Source organism: Perognathus longimembris, chromosome 17, assembly GCF_023159225.1.
Source record: "Perognathus longimembris pacificus isolate PPM17 chromosome 17, ASM2315922v1, whole genome shotgun sequence".
NCBI lineage: Eukaryota > Metazoa > Chordata > Mammalia > Rodentia > Heteromyidae > Perognathus > Perognathus longimembris.
In genome coordinates, this window is record NC_063177.1 from 15921231 (window position 1) to 15938734 (window position 17504).

General features: G+C 40.9%; 1 protein-coding gene across 1 annotated transcript in view; it reads right to left on the reverse strand.

The window, feature by feature from the left end:
• The window catches only part of Pafah1b1 (platelet activating factor acetylhydrolase 1b regulatory subunit 1), a 62895-nt gene that overhangs the window by 30473 nt on the left and 14918 nt on the right, over positions 1-17504 (reverse strand). The window contains exon 2 of the mRNA XM_048366456.1: positions 153-367. Within this exon, the coding sequence (XP_048222413.1) occupies positions 153-184 (32 nt within the window). The 5' untranslated portion in view covers positions 185-367. The remainder of the gene's footprint in view (positions 1-152; positions 368-17504) is intronic.

Below are 17504 nucleotides of genomic sequence, written 5' to 3' on the forward strand. Positions count from 1 at the left end.
ACTTGATCCAAACCCCCAAGCTGGGCTACCTCGACTTTAATTTTTCTACTTCCACCTTCTGAGTAGCTATGATAGCATAGTACCCCCATCCCACATATCCAGCTACCTCCCCCCACCATTCTTACTTTAAACAACACAAAGAAGAAACTTACAGTTCATCTCGTTGTCTCTGGGACAGCACCATTTTGGCTGTAATGTGAAGCTTATTTAATATAGTGGTATGTCCCTCCTACAGGAAATCAAGAAGCTTTGTAATCCTTGGATTTATAATTAAATATGCCACTAAGTGGCTTCCACACAGAGGAAATGATTCTTTTGCAGTGAAGCCAGTAATCAGGAAATAGTCAACAAGAAAGGTTCATTCCACCTGAAGAGAAAAGAAAATAAGATGTGACTCAAAATTTATTTCAAAATTATTAAACTCAGTATACATTTAAAAGAAAAAAAATTACTATGATGCCACTAACATTTTTTACCTACTGTAAAAATCATTAGCAAAATACAGAGCATTTCATGTTTTTCTGAGACAGTGTCTCACTCAAGCCTGAAAACAGCCTTGAACTTGCCACACTCAATCTTCCAAGTAGCTAGGAAACTCACACCCAGCTTATTCTTATGTTATCTCAGGGTCCAAAAATCCTTAAAGCCAAGTGAGTAAAGTTTCAGGAATTCTGACCTTTGTACAAAACTGTTAGCTGCTGGGTTTGAGATGATAAAAGCTGTAAACTCTAGAATGAGAGCGGGTAAAGTGCCATGGAACTAGAAAATAACTGTCTGGCAAAAGAAAGTTCTATGGGCTCTGTGTTTAGATATTATCTCTAACCATTTTGCCACCCCAACTGATCTAAGAATTAAGGCATATTCTCCCAGCTCAGGTCACAAATAAGAACCACTATTTGAAATCTCTAATCTCTATTCAGGAAATTATTTCCCTTATTTTCTACTTCTCCCTACTTTATCTTGTTACACTGAAAGAAATCCTTTAAAAAAGAAGAACTAAGGACTTCACAAAACAAGTTTAATCATTTAGGAAATAATAGGTCTACATAGCTTTTTAATGTTGTTTTCTTATCTTTTTTTTTTAATTAGAGACATTGTCTCATATGCAGCAAAAGGATCCTTCATTCTCCAGCTGCAGCCTCTTGAGCACTGAATGAAATTACAGTTGTGTGCCATCATACCTGGCTGCATTTTGTGTATTTTAAATTACTGTTAATAGAAGACAAAACAGTATTTTAAAATTTAACATACATTTATTTACCTACTCATTCATGTTATCTGCCAGGCACATTTAATGAACAATATTAATACATAGCTTCTCTAGAAAACTTAATTCTTCCTTAAAAACAAAAAAAAAAAATTTTTTTTTTTTTTTTGCCAGTTCTGGGCCTTGGACTCAGGGCCTGAGCACTGTCCCTGGCTTCTTTGTGCTCAAGGCTAGCACTCTGCCACTTGAGTCACAGCGCCACTTCTGGCCATTTTCTGTATATGTGGTGCTGGGGAATCGAACCCAGGGCTTCATGTATATGAGGCAAGTGCTCTTGCCACTAGGCTATATCCCCAGCCCCCCAAAAACAAAAAAATTTCAATATACAAAAAAAAATAATAACAACAAGGGGCTGGGATATGGCCTAGTGGTAAAGTGCTCGCCTCGTATACATGAAGCCTTGGGTTCAATTCCTCAGCACCACATATATAGAAAAAGCCAGAAGTGGCACTGTGGCTCAAGTGGTAGAGTGCTAGCCTTGAGCACAAAGAAGCCAAGGACAGCGCTCAGGCCCTGAGTTCAAGCCACAGGACTGGCAAAAACAAAGAAACAAATAAGGATTTCACAAACTATACCCAAACAGTGCCAAGCATAGTACAAGTGACCTTCAAGGTTGACTGTTAGTCATCAATAACCTGAATGACTAGTACTTATTAGCTAAATAAAACGCTTAGCAATCTGATGGTATTAACCAGTACACCTAAGCAAAAACTGATGAAAAACATTTCAATTCATTTTTTTAATCCTCAGAATAATGTGTTTCAAAGCAAAAAATTAAGCCAGGTACCAGAGACTCACACCTGTAATCCTAACTACTCAGAGGCTGAGACCTAGAAGATTATGGCAGCCATGGCAAAAGTCTCTGAAGGTCCATCTCTAATTAACTACCAAAATATTTTGGGTTGGAGGCATAGAACAAGTGGTAGAGCACCAACTATGAACAAGAAAGCTGAGCATGAGTTAAGCCCTGAGTTTAAATCCCAGTACCAGTTACAAGCACAGACAGACACAAATACATGCACACGCATACACATATGCACGCACGCGTGCACACACACATACACACGAAATGATCCTGGATTCTATATGCTTAGATAGTAATCTACTTCTCTCACCTAGTTTTTGCAGAGGGGCTGGGAATATGGCCTAGTGGCAAGAGTGCTTGCCTCATATACATGAAGCTCTGAGTTCTATTCCTCAGCACCACATATGTAGAAAACAGCCAGAAGTGGCGCTGTGGCTCAAGTGGCAGAGTGCTAGCCTTGAGCAAAAAAGAAGCCAGGGACAGTGCTCAGGCCCTGAGTTCAAGCTCCAGAATTGGCAACAAATAAATAAAAAATAAAGTTGCAGAGTCCTTATCTGGTATACTTGTAACACCATAAAAGTAACTTTTTGGGGGGGTGGGGGAAGGGTAGCTGGAATGGAGGGCCTGTGCTTGCTAGGCAGTGCTCTTTTACTTGAGGTATGCCCCTTGAGGTAAGGTCTACTTCCTTCAGTTATTTTCCAATAAATATGGTCAAATAGAATCTCAGGTGTATGTCCAGGCTGGCCTAGACTGTGATCTGCCTATTTACATTTTCCATGTGGCTAGAGCAAGAAGCATGTGGCACTGTGTCCCGCTACTGATTGACATAAGGTCTTGTATTTATTTCTCGAGATTGAGTCAATCCTCTTTTTCTCTGCCTACTGGATAGTTAGAATACAGCCATGAACCACCAGTGTCCAGCTTCTACACAATATTTTTAAAGTATTATAACTAACTAGTAAGTATAAATGGAGATGAATTGGGGGGAAAGAATCAAGAACTGTTTCACAAATGGCCATTCTTTGTCAGGTGCTGGTGGCTCATTCCAGCACTGAAGAGTTTGAGGCACAAAGATAATGAGTTTAGTCCAGCCTGGACCATGGATTGAGTTCCTGATTTTTTTTTTTAATCAATCTTAAGGCCAGGTGTGGTGGGAAGCACCTGTGCTCCCAGCTACTTGTGAGTCTGAGTATTACTTAAGCCCAGGAGTTCAGCCTAGGCAACAGAAGAAATCCTTATTCAAGCGGGGACACACACACACACACACACACACACACACACACTTCAAATTCCCTTACTGTATAATACTGGCATACATAAAATTCAATCAAAAGTACTTCAAAGCAATAGAAAATCATCACCTAAATGCAATGAAATTCAAGAGATACATCACGGATAGGACCATTTTGGGTGTCTCATTTTCATACGTTGCCAATGCAAAGTACTGTTCCAGGCACTGAGAGTAGCATGTGAATCAACTAATTAAGAAAGAAAAATAAGAAAACTAATCTTGGTCAAGTATTGAATACTGAGTCAAAATGTGAGAATTCAGATGCTCTCTCAGTGACAACAGGTGACTTGAATGGAAATTTTTTTCATTAAAAAATTATTGTAAACATAAACAAGAATTCATTTGATAACCATTTAATGATTCTTCTAACTGAAAGGGTAGCTAACTCAAAATGACAATTGAAAATCATCAGTACCATCTCTAAATTCAAAAAATATGCCCAATGTCAGTAATAAATACTAAAATTAAACCAAACATAATGGATAACCCATAAACACTTCAGTCTTCAATAACTTGCAATTAAATCTCACTTTGCATGTTTTTGCTCATCTGTGGAATCTAGATCTAAAATTATGATAATGACAATAATGGGCCACAAATGTTATAAAGCGGGTAGGAGTGCAAAGAGCAATCAGGAGAAAGTAGGATGGGGGAAAAGGATATAGAGAGGAGGAGGATCAAAATATGTTACAGTGGGAACCCTAGCCGGGTGCTAGTGGCTCATGCCTATAATCCTAGCTACTCAGGAAGGGGCTAGGAATATGGCTTAGTGGTAAAGTGCTTGCTTCACTACTCAGGAGGCTGAGATCTGAGGATCGACGTTCAAACCCAGCACAGGCAGGAAAGTCAGTGAGAGCTTTATCTCCAATTAACCACCAGAAAACCAGAAGTGGTGCTGTGGCTCAAGTGGTAGAACACTAGCCTTGAGCTAAAGAGCTCAGGGGGGCTGGGAATATGGCCTAGTGGCAAGAGCGCTTGCCTCCTACACATGAAGCTCTCGGTTCGATTCCCCAGCACCACATATATGGAAAACGGCCAGAAGGGGCGCTGTGGCTCAGGTGGCAGAGTGCTAGCCTTGAGCGGGAAGAAGCCAAGGATGGTGCTCAGGCCCTGAGTCCAAGGCCCAGGACTGGCCAAAAAAAATGCATAATAAAGAGCTCAGGGACAGTGCCCAGGCCCAGAGTTCAAGCCCCCCATCATCATCATCAACAACAAAAGTATGTTACTGTGGGACCCTAGAGCCCTGTGGGGACCATGACTGGCTGCAGGAGATCTGACTGGAGTGCCTGGAAGTATGACACCAGTCGAAAACCTGGGTTGTGTGGTTGTCTATCCTATATCTAAGTAAAGACAACAGGATTTTAAGTGTCTGACTTTTGGCATTAATTATGTCAAAGGTGGGGTGGGGTGGAGTCCCTGTATGTACTTTTAGTACTGCCTGACTTCTAATTATCTGACTCTTAGAATGGGCTCTTTTGCCTATTTTCCCAAAATTTCCTTAAGCTAGCCTCAGGACAATCTTTGGTTTAACCAGTCTGTAAGTTAACCCATTTATTATTGCCCCTTGGTGTTATTAAAGATTACAAGATAATACCGCATGAGCATATTTTTCATCTGTTGCCCTGGACTCTGCTAGCTGGAACTGGAGAGAGAGGGGGGGGGGGAGAGAGAGAGAGAGAGAGAGAGAAGGAGAGGGAGAGGGAGAGGGAGAGGGAGAGGGAGAGGGAGAGGGAGAGGGAGAGGGAGAGGGAGAGGGAGAGGGAGAGAATACTGTGTAAGTATATATGAAGGCAGCATAATAAACCCCACCAAACAGGACTGGGAATATGGCTTAGCAGTAGAGTGCTGCTTGCCTTGCATGCATGAGGTTTGATTCCTCAGCACCACATAAACAGAAAAAGCTGGAAGTGGTGCTGTAGTTCAAGTGATAAGAGTGCTAGCTTTGAGCAAAAAGAAGCTAGGGACAATGTTCAGGCCCTGAGTCCAACCCCCAGAACTGGCAAAACACACACACACACACACACACACACACACACACACACACACACACACACACACACACACCTCACCAAACACTCTTTAAAAGAAGAAATGAGATAATATAATATAGACTGGGTGAAGTTGCTCAAAGTACACTGTGCAAATCCAAGGAACTATTGTAATGAAATCCTCTTGTACTATGTTTTTTAGGTGGATTACTTTTGTCAGTTGTGGGACTTGAGTTGTGGGCCCTGAGTTCACTCTACCACTTGGAGCCACAGTGCCACTTACTGGTGGTTTCCTGATGGTTAACTGGAGATAAAGAGTCCAGGCTTTGAATTGCAAACCTTAGCTTTCAGCCTCGTGAGTTCGGGTGAATTTCTTTTTTTTTTGGCCAGTCCTGGGACTTGGACTCAGGGCCTGAGCACTGTCCCTGGCTTCTTTTTGCTCAAGGCTAGCACTCTGCCACTTGAGTCACAGCGCCACTTCTGGCCATTTTCTGTATATGTGGTGCTGGGGAATTGAACCCAGGGCCTCATGTATACGAGGCAAGCACTCTTGCCACTAGGCCATATCCCCAGCCCCGTTAGGGTGAATTTCTGTTGTAGTTGTTCTATTTTATTTTGGTGCCAGTAATGGAGCTTTAACTCAGGGCCTCATGTTCTTGCTTGGCTTTTTTAGCTCAAGGCTGGCTCTCTACTACTTGAGCTACATCTCCATTTCTGGCTTGTTGCTGGTTAATTGGGGATCAGAGTCTCTCAGATTTTTCTGTGACCCTCAGATCTCAGCCACCTACGTAGCTAGGATTATAGGCATGAACCACTGGCACCTCTTTGTATTATTAATATATACTAATTAAAAATCAAATGTTAAGTGAGGGGCTGGGAATATGGCCTAGTGGCAAGAGTGCTTGCCTTGGATACATGAATACATATATAGAAAAGGCCAGATACAGCGCTGTGGCTCAAGTGGCAGAGTGCTAGCCTTGAGCAAAAAGAAGCCAGGGACAGTGCTCAGGCCCTTAGTTCAAGAAATTATATTACCCTGATGCTAGTGGCTTATGCCTGAAATTCCAGCTGCTTAGGAAGCTGAGAATGGTTCTACAACAGTCCAAGCAGAAAAACTCACAAGACCCCTTTCTCAATACATTGCAGAGTGCAATGGCAATGACCAGTCATCCCATGCTACAGAAGAGGCTAAGAAGATTTCCTTTTTAGTTCAGTGTCAGATGGTCTGGGCAGAAAACTCTAGGAGATTTCATCTCCATGGAGGGAAGAGCTAGATATAGTAGTGCCCACCTATGATCTCAGAAATAATGAGAAGTATTAAAACAGATGAATAGAAGATCAAGTGTTTATACATAGGAGCAATGTGAGACCATATCTCAAAATTAGCCACCAAGGGGCTGAGAATATGGCCTAGTGGCAAGAGTGCTTGCCTCATATGTTTGAATCCTCAGCACCACATATATAGAAAATGCCAGAGGTGGCGCTGTGGCTCAAGTGGCAGAGTGCTAGCCTTGAGCAAAAAGAAGCCAGGGACAGTGCTCAGGCCCTGAGTTCAAGCCCAGGACTGGCCAAAAAAAAGAAAAAAAAAGAACCACCAAGTAGCAAGACTGGAGGTGTGGCTTATATAAAGTGCCAGGTCCTGAATTCACACCCTAGTACTGTGAAAAATTAATTTCTTAATTTCAAAACCCAATTTCTACAGGAAAGGAGATGGAGGTCAGCCTACGAGTTTCTATTGTCTAGGACAAAACTACTGACAGGAGAATTAATCATCTAAATTAAAGCAGAAAAAATGGCATAGCAAAAATCCTGCTTTGATAAGGTACAAAGTACTTATATGCAGGGTCCAACTTAATTATGGAGAAGCTGCTCTAGTCAAATAAGCAAAATAATACTAAAATTAGAAAGAAAGATACAGAAGGAAAAAAAAGGGGGGCTGGGAATATGGCCTAGTGGCAAGAGTGCTTGACTGGTATACATGAAGCCCTGGGTTCCATTACCCAGCACCACATATACAGAAAATGGCCAGAAGTGGCGCTGTGGCTCAAGTGTCAGAGTGCTAGCCTTGAGCAAAGAGAAGCCAGGGACAGTGCTCAGGACCTGAGCCCAAGGCCCTGGACTGGCAAAAAAAAAAAAAAAAAAAAGATACAGAAGAGATTAGCATGGCACTTGCATGAAGATGACACAATTTTATGCGGCATTCCGTTTTTAAAAATGAATGACTGTACTGGAATAGTAGGATTAAGCAAAACAAACAAATCATTGAATATAGTGAACAAGCAATTAATTCTTTCAACAAACATATACAAAGAACAGTTATTCTGATCCAGGAAATGGTGTGTTGGTTTTTCTTGCTCTGTTTCTTTGTGGTTCGAGGGTTTGAATTCAAGGTCTGGTTGTTTGCTAGGAAAGTACTCTATCACTTAGCCACAACTCCAGTCCTATTTTTCACTGGTTTATTATTTTTTTCCTCCACTGGTTTACTTTTGAGATAGGGTCTCATTTCCTGCCTGGGTGCACATCTGGACCACAATCTACTATTTTAGGCTTCTCATAGTTGCTGGTTTCATAGGTATACATTATCTCATTCAGCTTCGCTCCGACTGCCAGAGTCTCAGGGACTTCCTTGCCCAGGCTGGCCTCAAAGTGTAACAGGTAGCTAGGATTACAGGCTTGTACCACTATACCTGGCTGTCTTTTCAAACCAAGCCAGCTCTGACGAGAACAGATCAACAAACAAATAAAACAGGGTAGTGGTGGTACTTTTCACTTAGGTCAGTAACACCAAAGCAATTTAAGACAAGCCATGGAGAGAATGTAAAGAGCAACAGTCTAGGCTAGAGCAAGAGAGAGCAACATCAGCAGGTAAGAGTCTACGATTAAGGTTCAGAACTAGCTCAGTGGTAATGCTTGCCTAACTTGCAAAAAATAATCCTGGATTTAGGGGATGGGAATATGGCCTAGTGGTAAGAGTGTTCGCCTCGTATACATGAAGCCCTGGGTTCGATTCCTCAGCACCACATATACAGAAAAAGCTGGAAGTGACGCTGTGGCTCAAGTGATAGAGTGCTAGCCTTGAGCAAAAAGAAGCCAGGGACAGTGCTCAGGCCCTGAGTCCAAGCCCCAGAACTGGCCAAAAAAAAAAAAAAAAAAATCCTGGATTTAACCTTCAACAATTCAAAAAAAAAAAAAAAGAAGAGGGAGGGGAGTAATGAGGGGAGTAACTGAGGTAGAGGAAGCTTTCCCTTTGAAAAGGAAAAGCAAAAATAAAACAATATATCAAAATAGGTGGACCTAGAACAAATCATGTTAAGTGAGGTTAGCCAAGCTCACAGAGACAAGTGGCACGTGTTTTCTCAAGCTAGTTCCAAGATATACTGGGACATGATAAGACTTCAGGCATTCACACACAGGGAGATCAAAGGAGGATACTCTCAGGAAAGGAACACAAAGCAGCAATGCCTATGTGCCTCTGATCATATAAAATAATACTTAACAAGTTTTTGTGGTTGTTGTTATTGTTTTCTTCTTGCCACACTCTCAGACCATCTTTTTTTCTTTTTGTCTTATCTGTTTATCTCTCTTGGGAGGGTAAGAGAAGGACATAGATATGGAGGAACAAAGGGTAAACAAATGGCAGTAGTACTCAGATACCATGTTGAAAATGAACTATAGAAATCGTGGGTAGGGAGGGGAGGGAAAAACTGGGAGAGAACAAAGGAAGGGGTGGGGTGACATTGTCTAAAAAGAAATATACTCAGCTGGGAGCGGATGGCTCAGGCCTGTAAAGCCTAGCTGCTAAGAAGGCTGAGAGAGAACTAGGCCTTGAGCAAAAGAGCTCAGGGACAGCGCCAAGGTCCTGATTTCAAGCCCCGCGACAGACAAGAATGAAAAAGAAAGAAAAGAAATGTACTCATGGGGCTGAGAATGTGGCTTAATGATAGAGTGCTTGCCTAGCATGCATGAAGCACTGGGTTCAATTCCGCAGTACCATATAAACAGAAAAAGCCAGAAGTGGCGCTGTGGCTCAAGTCGTAGAGTGCCAGCCTTGAGCAGCAAAAAGAAGCTCAGGGACTGTTGCCCAGGCCCTGAGTTCAAGTTCCTGAACTGGAAAATAAAAAATAAGAAAGAAAGAAATGTACTCGTTACCTGACTTATGTAACTACAACCTCTCTGTACATCACCTTTATGATAAGTTAAAAAATTAAAATTAAAAGAGTACATCATAGGGCTGGGAATATGGCCTAGTGGCAAGAGTGCTTGACTTGTATACATGAAACCCTGGGTTCCATTCCCCAGTACCATATATATAGAAAATGGCCAGAAGTGGCACTGTGGCTCAAGTGGCTAGCGCCTTGAGCAAAAAGAAGCCAGGGATGGTGCTCAGGCCCTGAGTCCAAGCCCAGGACTGGCAAGCAAGCAAGCAAGCAAGCAAATAAATAAATAAATAAAAAGAATCTCACACTTTCCCACCCATGATGGCTATGAATCCTAATACTCAGGTCTCAGCCTCCCAAGTACTTCAGATTACAGGTATAACAGATAACAGGTAAGAGCCACAGTGCCTGGCAAAACAAATAATTTTATATCACTGTTTTCACTCTCTAAACAAAAGGCAACTAGTCATTATATACTTACATAATTATATTTTGTGTTAAAGTGAAAGAAAACCCTATGCTATCTATGAAATATGTTGCCACAAAATAAAGTCTGAATCTAGGTTTCTGACTCCAACTATCAATTTACAAGACTTATAAAAAGCAGAGGAAGGGCTGGGAATATAGCCTAGTGTTAGAATGCTTGCCTCATATACATGAAGCCCTGGGTTCAATTCCTCAGCACCACATATATAGAGAAGGCCAGAAGTGCTAGCCTTGAATATGCTAATTTTGGCATGTGACTCTCCTTTCTGGAGAGAAAAGGTGTCACCTGAATTCTAGCTTTTTGTTTCTCCCAGTACTGAGGAGTTATTTCCAGTATGTATATATGTGTGTGTATAGATATAGTTATTTATAACAGCAAAATCTAGTCTAAAAAATTCCTTAAAAAAACAAATGAGGAGTCTGGGGATATGGCCTAGTGGCAAGAGTGCTTGCCTCGTATACATGAGGCCCTGGGTTCAATTCCCCAGCACCACATATACAGAAAATGGCCAGAAGTGTCGCTGTGGCTCAAGTGGCAGAGTGCTAGCCTTGAGCAAAAAGAAGCCAGGGACAGTGCTCAGGCCCGAGTCCAAGCCCAGGACTGGCCAAAAAAAAAAAAACAAATGAGGGCTGGGAATATGGCCTAGTGGCAAGAGTGCTTGCCTCCTATACATGAAGCCTTGGGTTCTATTCCTCAGCACCACATATATAGAAAAGGCCAGAAGTGGAGCTGTGGCTCAAGTGGCAGAGTAGTAGCCTTGAGCAAAAATTAGCCAGAGACAATGCTCCTGCCCTGAGTCCAAGCTCCAGGACTGGCAAAAAACAACAACGACAACAACAAAAATGATACATGCCAAGCAAGGTGGTGGCATGCCTATAATCCCAGCACTTAGGAGGCTGATGCAGAAAGATCTCAGTTCAAGGCAGCCTAGGCTGAGTTCCAGACCTACAAAGGATATACAGAAAGATTATATTTTGAAAAACAGAACAAACAAAAGTAGATGACCCAGATCCTCAAATTTCAAGATTAGAAAAAAAGTGATGGAAAGGCTGATTTGTGGACTAAAAGAACAAGTAAAGCTAAGTAATGTGGCTCACTCCTGTAATCCTAGTTACTCAGGAAGCTGAGATCTGAGGAATGCCAATTCAAAGCAAGCCTGGGAAAAGAAAGTCCCTGAGACTCCTATCTCCAATTAATGTGACTCAAGTGGTAGAGCACTACTTTTAAGCAAAAAAGCTCACAAGACAGTGTCCAGGCTTTGAGTTTGAGCCCCAGGACTAGCACAAAAAGGAAAATAAGAAGCTCAGGGACAGGCCCCCTGAGTTCAAGCTCCAGGACTGGAGGGGGAAAAATAAATACACACACACACACACACACACACACACACACACACACACACACGAAATAACTCCTCAGTACTGGGAGAAAGACAAAAAGCTAGAATTCAGGTGACACTTTTTCTCTCCAGAAAGGAGAGTCACATGCCAAAATCTTCATTGCTAGAATGCTTTAACCCATGTCTGGTAATTTTTCTATTCAGCTGCAAAGCACCATCTTCCTTGCCAGAAGTACCTTCTTTAGACTCACTGTTGTCACATAAGCATAACCTTCATAGCTACCATTAATTAATACAATTAATTAATACAATTAATACATTAATTAATACAACTTAATTAATTTGTATAAAAATGTATATAAAAATAAAAATTAATTAATACAAATTAATAAAATTTAGGACATATATATTCAAGGCAAAGTAGTCAAGTAAAATAGAAAGTCATGTTCATTAGGAAGTCACAAGTCATGCCAGGCACCAGTGCCTCACTCCTGTTATCCTAGCTACTCAGGTGGCTGAGATCTGAGGATCATGGTTTAAAGTCAGCCTGGGCAGGAAAATCCATGAGACTCTTATCTGTAGCTGAAGTGTTAGAGCATTAGCTTTGAGAAAAAACAAAAAACCCAGACAGTGCCCAGGCACTAAGTTCAAGCCCCAGAATCAGAAAAAAAAAAAAGAAAAAAGTCACAAGATTATAATTCAAATCAAGATGTATGTTTATCTGTGCTGGGGTTAAAACCTCATTCATGCTACCCTAAGCTATACCCCAGGTCCCCGGGTTGGCTTCTGATTCCAACACAGACTGTTTTTCAAAGAGTAGGCATGAGGACAGAAATGAGGCCAAGTAGGCAAGATTCCATGTTTATCTGTTACATATAGGGCTTCTGCATAGTTTTTTTTTAGGGAAACATTTCCGTTAAGATAAATTTAAAATATTACTGATTTTAAACACATACATTGTAACTGGAAACTTGTCTACTAAACTGAGCTTCCAACTATAAGCACTGTGCTTGGCATTCAACAAATGTTTGAAGGGACCCAAACTCTGAAACAAGATTCTGGCAATCAAAAACTATATTTCCAATAATTAGCACTTACCAAATACTTTATAATTAATTATATTTTACAGTCAATAACATTATTTCATACATGTTATCTTCCTAAAAAGAGCAAATATGAAGACTGAAGTCCAAGCAGGACTGGGAATAAAGACCCTATCTTGGAAATAATGCAAAAAGGAGTTGGAACAGTGGTTGGTCTCAAGTGGTAGAGTGCCTGCTTGACAAATACAAGGTTCTAAGTTCAAAGTCCCTAAGTTCAAATCTCTGTACTGCAAAAAAAAAAAAACAACAACTTTTTAATGGCCCAATTAAGATTCAAAGTTTTATTTTAACTAAATAAATAAGATAACTAAGTTTCGTTACTTTAAGTTGTCACACAAAATACTATAGTTTATGCCCTGTAAAATTGCCAGTAAGAGCAATTATGCAGGTTCAACCTAATACTTATTAATGATATTTAAATAGTATAGGCAAAATTCTCAGCAGCTAAGAAACAGCAAAACCTAAGGGGTTTATTTACTATTTTAACAAAGCTTTGACAGAAAAAAAATTAAGCAGAGTTAGCTCCCTCTTTTGTGATTTCATAGTATTCTGAATACACATATTTAACACTTCTTATACTACATTGTAATTATCTGCTGTGATGTTGTCTCCTCAACAACACTCCTCTAAAGCTGCAACTTTGACATATTCTTCATTGTAGCTCTAAATATATTCCTGGTAATTAGCACAAGTAGACACCTAGTGCTCCTAAATGACTACTGCATACATCATAGTATAAAACTGAGATCAAAATTTACTTTGTTCTTGGACTGGGATTATGGCCTAGTGGTAGAGTGCTTGCCTCATATACATGAAGCCCTGGGTTCGATTCCCCAGCACCATATAAAACTGAGATCAAAATTTACTTTGTTCTTGGACTGGGATTATGGCCTAGTGGTAGAGTGCTTGCCTCATATACATGAAGCCCTGGGTTCGATTCCCCAGCACCATATATAGAAAACGACCAGTAGGGGCGCTGTGGCTCAAGTGGTAGAGTGCTAACCTTGAGCAAAAAGAAGCCAGGGACAGTGCTCAGGCCCTGAGTCCAAGCCCCAGGATTGGCAAAAAAAAAAAAAAAAATTTACTTTGTTCTCAAAAAGTAAAGATACACTACATCACTTTATTCTCACACCCCCTTTTTTTTTCTTTTGATGGTACTTAGGTTTAACCAGACTCAGGTTTAACAGACTCAGGTTTAACAAGAGCTCTCTACCTCTTAAGACATACCTCCGGCCCTATTTGCTCTGGTTATTTCTGAGGTAGGGTTACATTTCCCAGGGGTAGCCTGAACCATGTTACATACATTTATTTATGCTTGCTGTGAGCTTTTTCTATAAAGATGGGGGTCTTGTGAACGTTTTTCCATGGGACTGGCCTAGAACCACAATCCTCCCAATCTCAGCTTACTGAATAGCTAGAGTTGCAGGCATGAGCAACTGGTGCTCTAGGTGCCTTTCTTTTTAAAAAATTAAAACACCCAAATTCTAAAATCTGGGCAATAAGATACACCATAGTCCATTTTGCTTAGGACTGATTTTGGTGTAATCTTTTCCTTTTAAAGACTGAACATTAACTTTATATCAGAAGATGTATACTAATTTTTAAATCCTGCTAAATAAAATATCTTAATTTTAGGAGTAAAGCTTCAAAAATTAAAGTACACTTATACCTCTAAAATGTGTGTTATTCTTCTGGTTTCTGCTTATTACAAATGCTACGTTTTCAAGTGACAACAAAACAAACAACAAGATTGGCACTATAATAATAACATTTTTTGTAGTCAAAATTAAGAAACAACAAGCCAGGCACCTGGGGCTGGGAATACGGCCTGGTGGTAAAGTGCTCGCCTCATATACAGAAAGCCCTGGGTTTGATTCCTCAGCACCACATATGTAGAAAAAAGCTGGAAGGGGTGCTGTGGCTCAAGAGGTAGAGTGCTAGCCTTGAGCAAAAAGAAGCCAGGGACAGTGCTCAGGCCCTGAGTCCACGCCCCAGGACTGGCAACAAAAACAAAACAAACAAGCCAGGTACCTGTAATTCTAGCTTCTTAGGAGGCTGAGATCTGAGGTCTGAAACCTGGCAAGAAAAGTTCATGAGACCAACAAAACAAAAAAAGTGGTAGTGTGGCTCAAATGGCAGGTCAGCCTCCAGTAAAAAAGCTAAGGGACAAAGCCCAAGCCCTGAATTCAAGCCTTAGTACTTGTACAAAAACAAAAACCTCCAATTCAACAAGCAAACAGGAGCTGGCAAGTCATGCCCAGCTGGGAGAAGTGTAAATAGGAAGACTTTGGCCAGACCAGACCAGGCAACCCAAAACCCTATTCAAAAAGGAACCTAAAGCAAAAAGAGCTGTCCAGCACACAGCTCAAGTAGAAGAGTAATAGCCTATAAAATGCAAAGTCCTGAGTTTAAACAGTACTAGATCCTTTCTCAAATAAAATTTAAATTAAACACCAAATAAGTAAAATGTAAACAAAACTTTTCTGATATAGGTCCCACATCCCATAACTTACTAACATCCCATAACTAACCCATGAGGATTAAAAATTTGGATTTGGAAGTCAAATGAAAGCACTGAAGGAGCTGGGGGCTGGGGGCTGATGTCTGTAATCCTGGCTACTCAGGAGGTTGAGCTCTGAGGATTGAAGTTTAAAGCCAGCCCAGGCAAGAAAGCCTATCATCTTTCCCCAATAAACTTCTCCCCACCACCCCAAAAAGCCAGAAATGGATATGTGATTCAAGTGGTAGAGTGGTAGCATTGAGCAAAAGAAGCTTAGTTAGGAACAGTTAGGCCTAGGCTTTGAGTTCAAACAAGGAAAAATAAAACAAAACACTGAAGCAATGAAGTCTTTTTTTTTTTAAGGCTTGGCCCTGAACTTGGGATTCTCATGTGTTAGCCTCACAAGTAGCTTGGTTTACAAGTCTGAAGCCATGCCCTGCTACTCTTGTAACTCTTGGCCATACCATGTAGCATTTTGGAGTCAAATAAGAATTCAGCTAGGCACCTATGGCTCATGCCTATAATCCTAGCTACTCAGAGTGCTGAGATCTAGGAATCAAGGTTTGAAGCCAGTCAATCAGACAAAGGAGATATTCTTATCTCCAATTAACCACTAAAAAGTCAGAACTGGAGTGTGGCTCAAGGAGTAGAGCACCAACTGAGCAAGCCAAGCAAATGCCCTGACTTCAAAGTCCAGTACTGACAAAAACAAACTGAAATGAAATGGAATGAATTAAGTGACTTAAGAACTTTGGTTCAGGAAATTGTATCTAGCTGCCTTATGTAATAGCCATACAACTCCTCTTATTCTCTACTACTCTAGAGGAAAAAAGCTTCTCAATTCCACTTAGTCACTCACAAGCTACACATCTGAATTCTCAATTTTTTTCCTCTCTTTGTTGTACTTGACACATAATTCTACCACCTCAATCATTATCTAGTGCAAGCACTAATCATTCTTTGTGAAAAAGTGTTATTCCCAAATGAATCTATATTCCTTACTGCTACCACATAAACGAACTCAAGTATACATTTGATTAAAATATTACCTTTTCCCAAACTTATTTAATGACTCCCAAATTACCTACAAGCTATACAGAATATATGAGGATTATCAATTTGGCTCCTGTACCTTTCCAGCCTATCACATAATGCCCTCTACCAAACCTTGCCACCATACATACCATATTTTTCATGCTTTTGTGCCCAAATACGTTGCTGTTTTCACTATATAAAATGACTCTCTCCAACATCCATACCAATTATTCAACCTTCGGGCTGGGGATATGGCCTAGTGGCAAGAGCGCTTGCCTCATATACTTGAAGCCCTGGGTTCGATTCCCCAGCACCACATATACAGAAAATGGCCAGAAGTGGCGCTGTGACTCAAGTGGCAGAGTGCTAACCTTGAGCAAAAAGAAGCCAGGGACAGTGCTCAGGCCCTGAGTCCAAGGCCCAGGACTGGCAAAAAAAAAAAAAAAAAAAAAAAAAAAAAATGTTAAACCAATTATTCAACCTTCAAAATTCAGATCAAGGGCTGGGAACATATGTGGCTTGGTGGTAGAGTGCTTGCCTAGCATTCGCCAAGCCGTGGGTTCGACTCCTCAGTACCACATAAACATAAAAAGCCAGAAGTAGTTCTATGGCAAGTGGTAGAGGGCTAGCCATGAGCAAAAATGCTGCAGGCCAGTGCCTAGGCCCTGAATTCAAGCCCCAGGACTGGCAAAAAATAAAAAATAAAAATTCAGTTCAAATAATATATCTCAAATGTCTTTTAAGTAGGAATAACTGACAAGCTCTGCAATAATGTACGAAATTTCATACTCAATGTACATCAACAATTCATGACAGATTTTAATACTATATAAACACACTGAATCTCCCACTTACTTGATCATCTTATTAAAAATCTACAAAAAGCCAAGGGTAGGCTAAGTCAGGAGGATCTCAAGTTTGAAGGTAGCCTGGACTACCTAGGGGTATCTTATCTAAAGAACACAAAAGGGGCTGGGGATATGGACTAGTGGCAAGAGTGCCTGCCTCATATACATGAGGCCCTGGGTTCGATTTCCCAGCACCACATATACAGAAAATGGCCAGAAGTGGCGCTGTGGCTCAAGTGTCAGAGTGCTAGCCTTGAGCAAAAAGAAGCCAGGGACAGTGCTCAGGCCCAGAGTCCAAGCCCCAGGACTGGCCAAAAAAAAAAAAAAAAAATCCTGTTTAAAAAAAGAACACAAAAAACCTCCAATTATCCAATTTCAGAGCCAGACTCTAGTGGCTCACATCTGTAATACTAGCTTCTCAGGAGGCTGAAATCTGAGGATCCTAGTTCAAAGCCAAGTCTGGGCAGCAAAGTTTATGAGACACCTATCTCCACTGAACTACCCCCAAATCTGAAAGTAGAGCTGTGATTCAAGTGATAAAGTGATAGTTATGAGCAAAAAGTTCAGGGACAGTACCCGGGCCCTGAGTTCAAGCCCCAGGATTGGCACTTTAAAAAACAAAAAGAAACTTGGAATATCTCAACACTGTTCAATGTCTCATAAGGTCAGTAAGCAATAGAAAAAAAA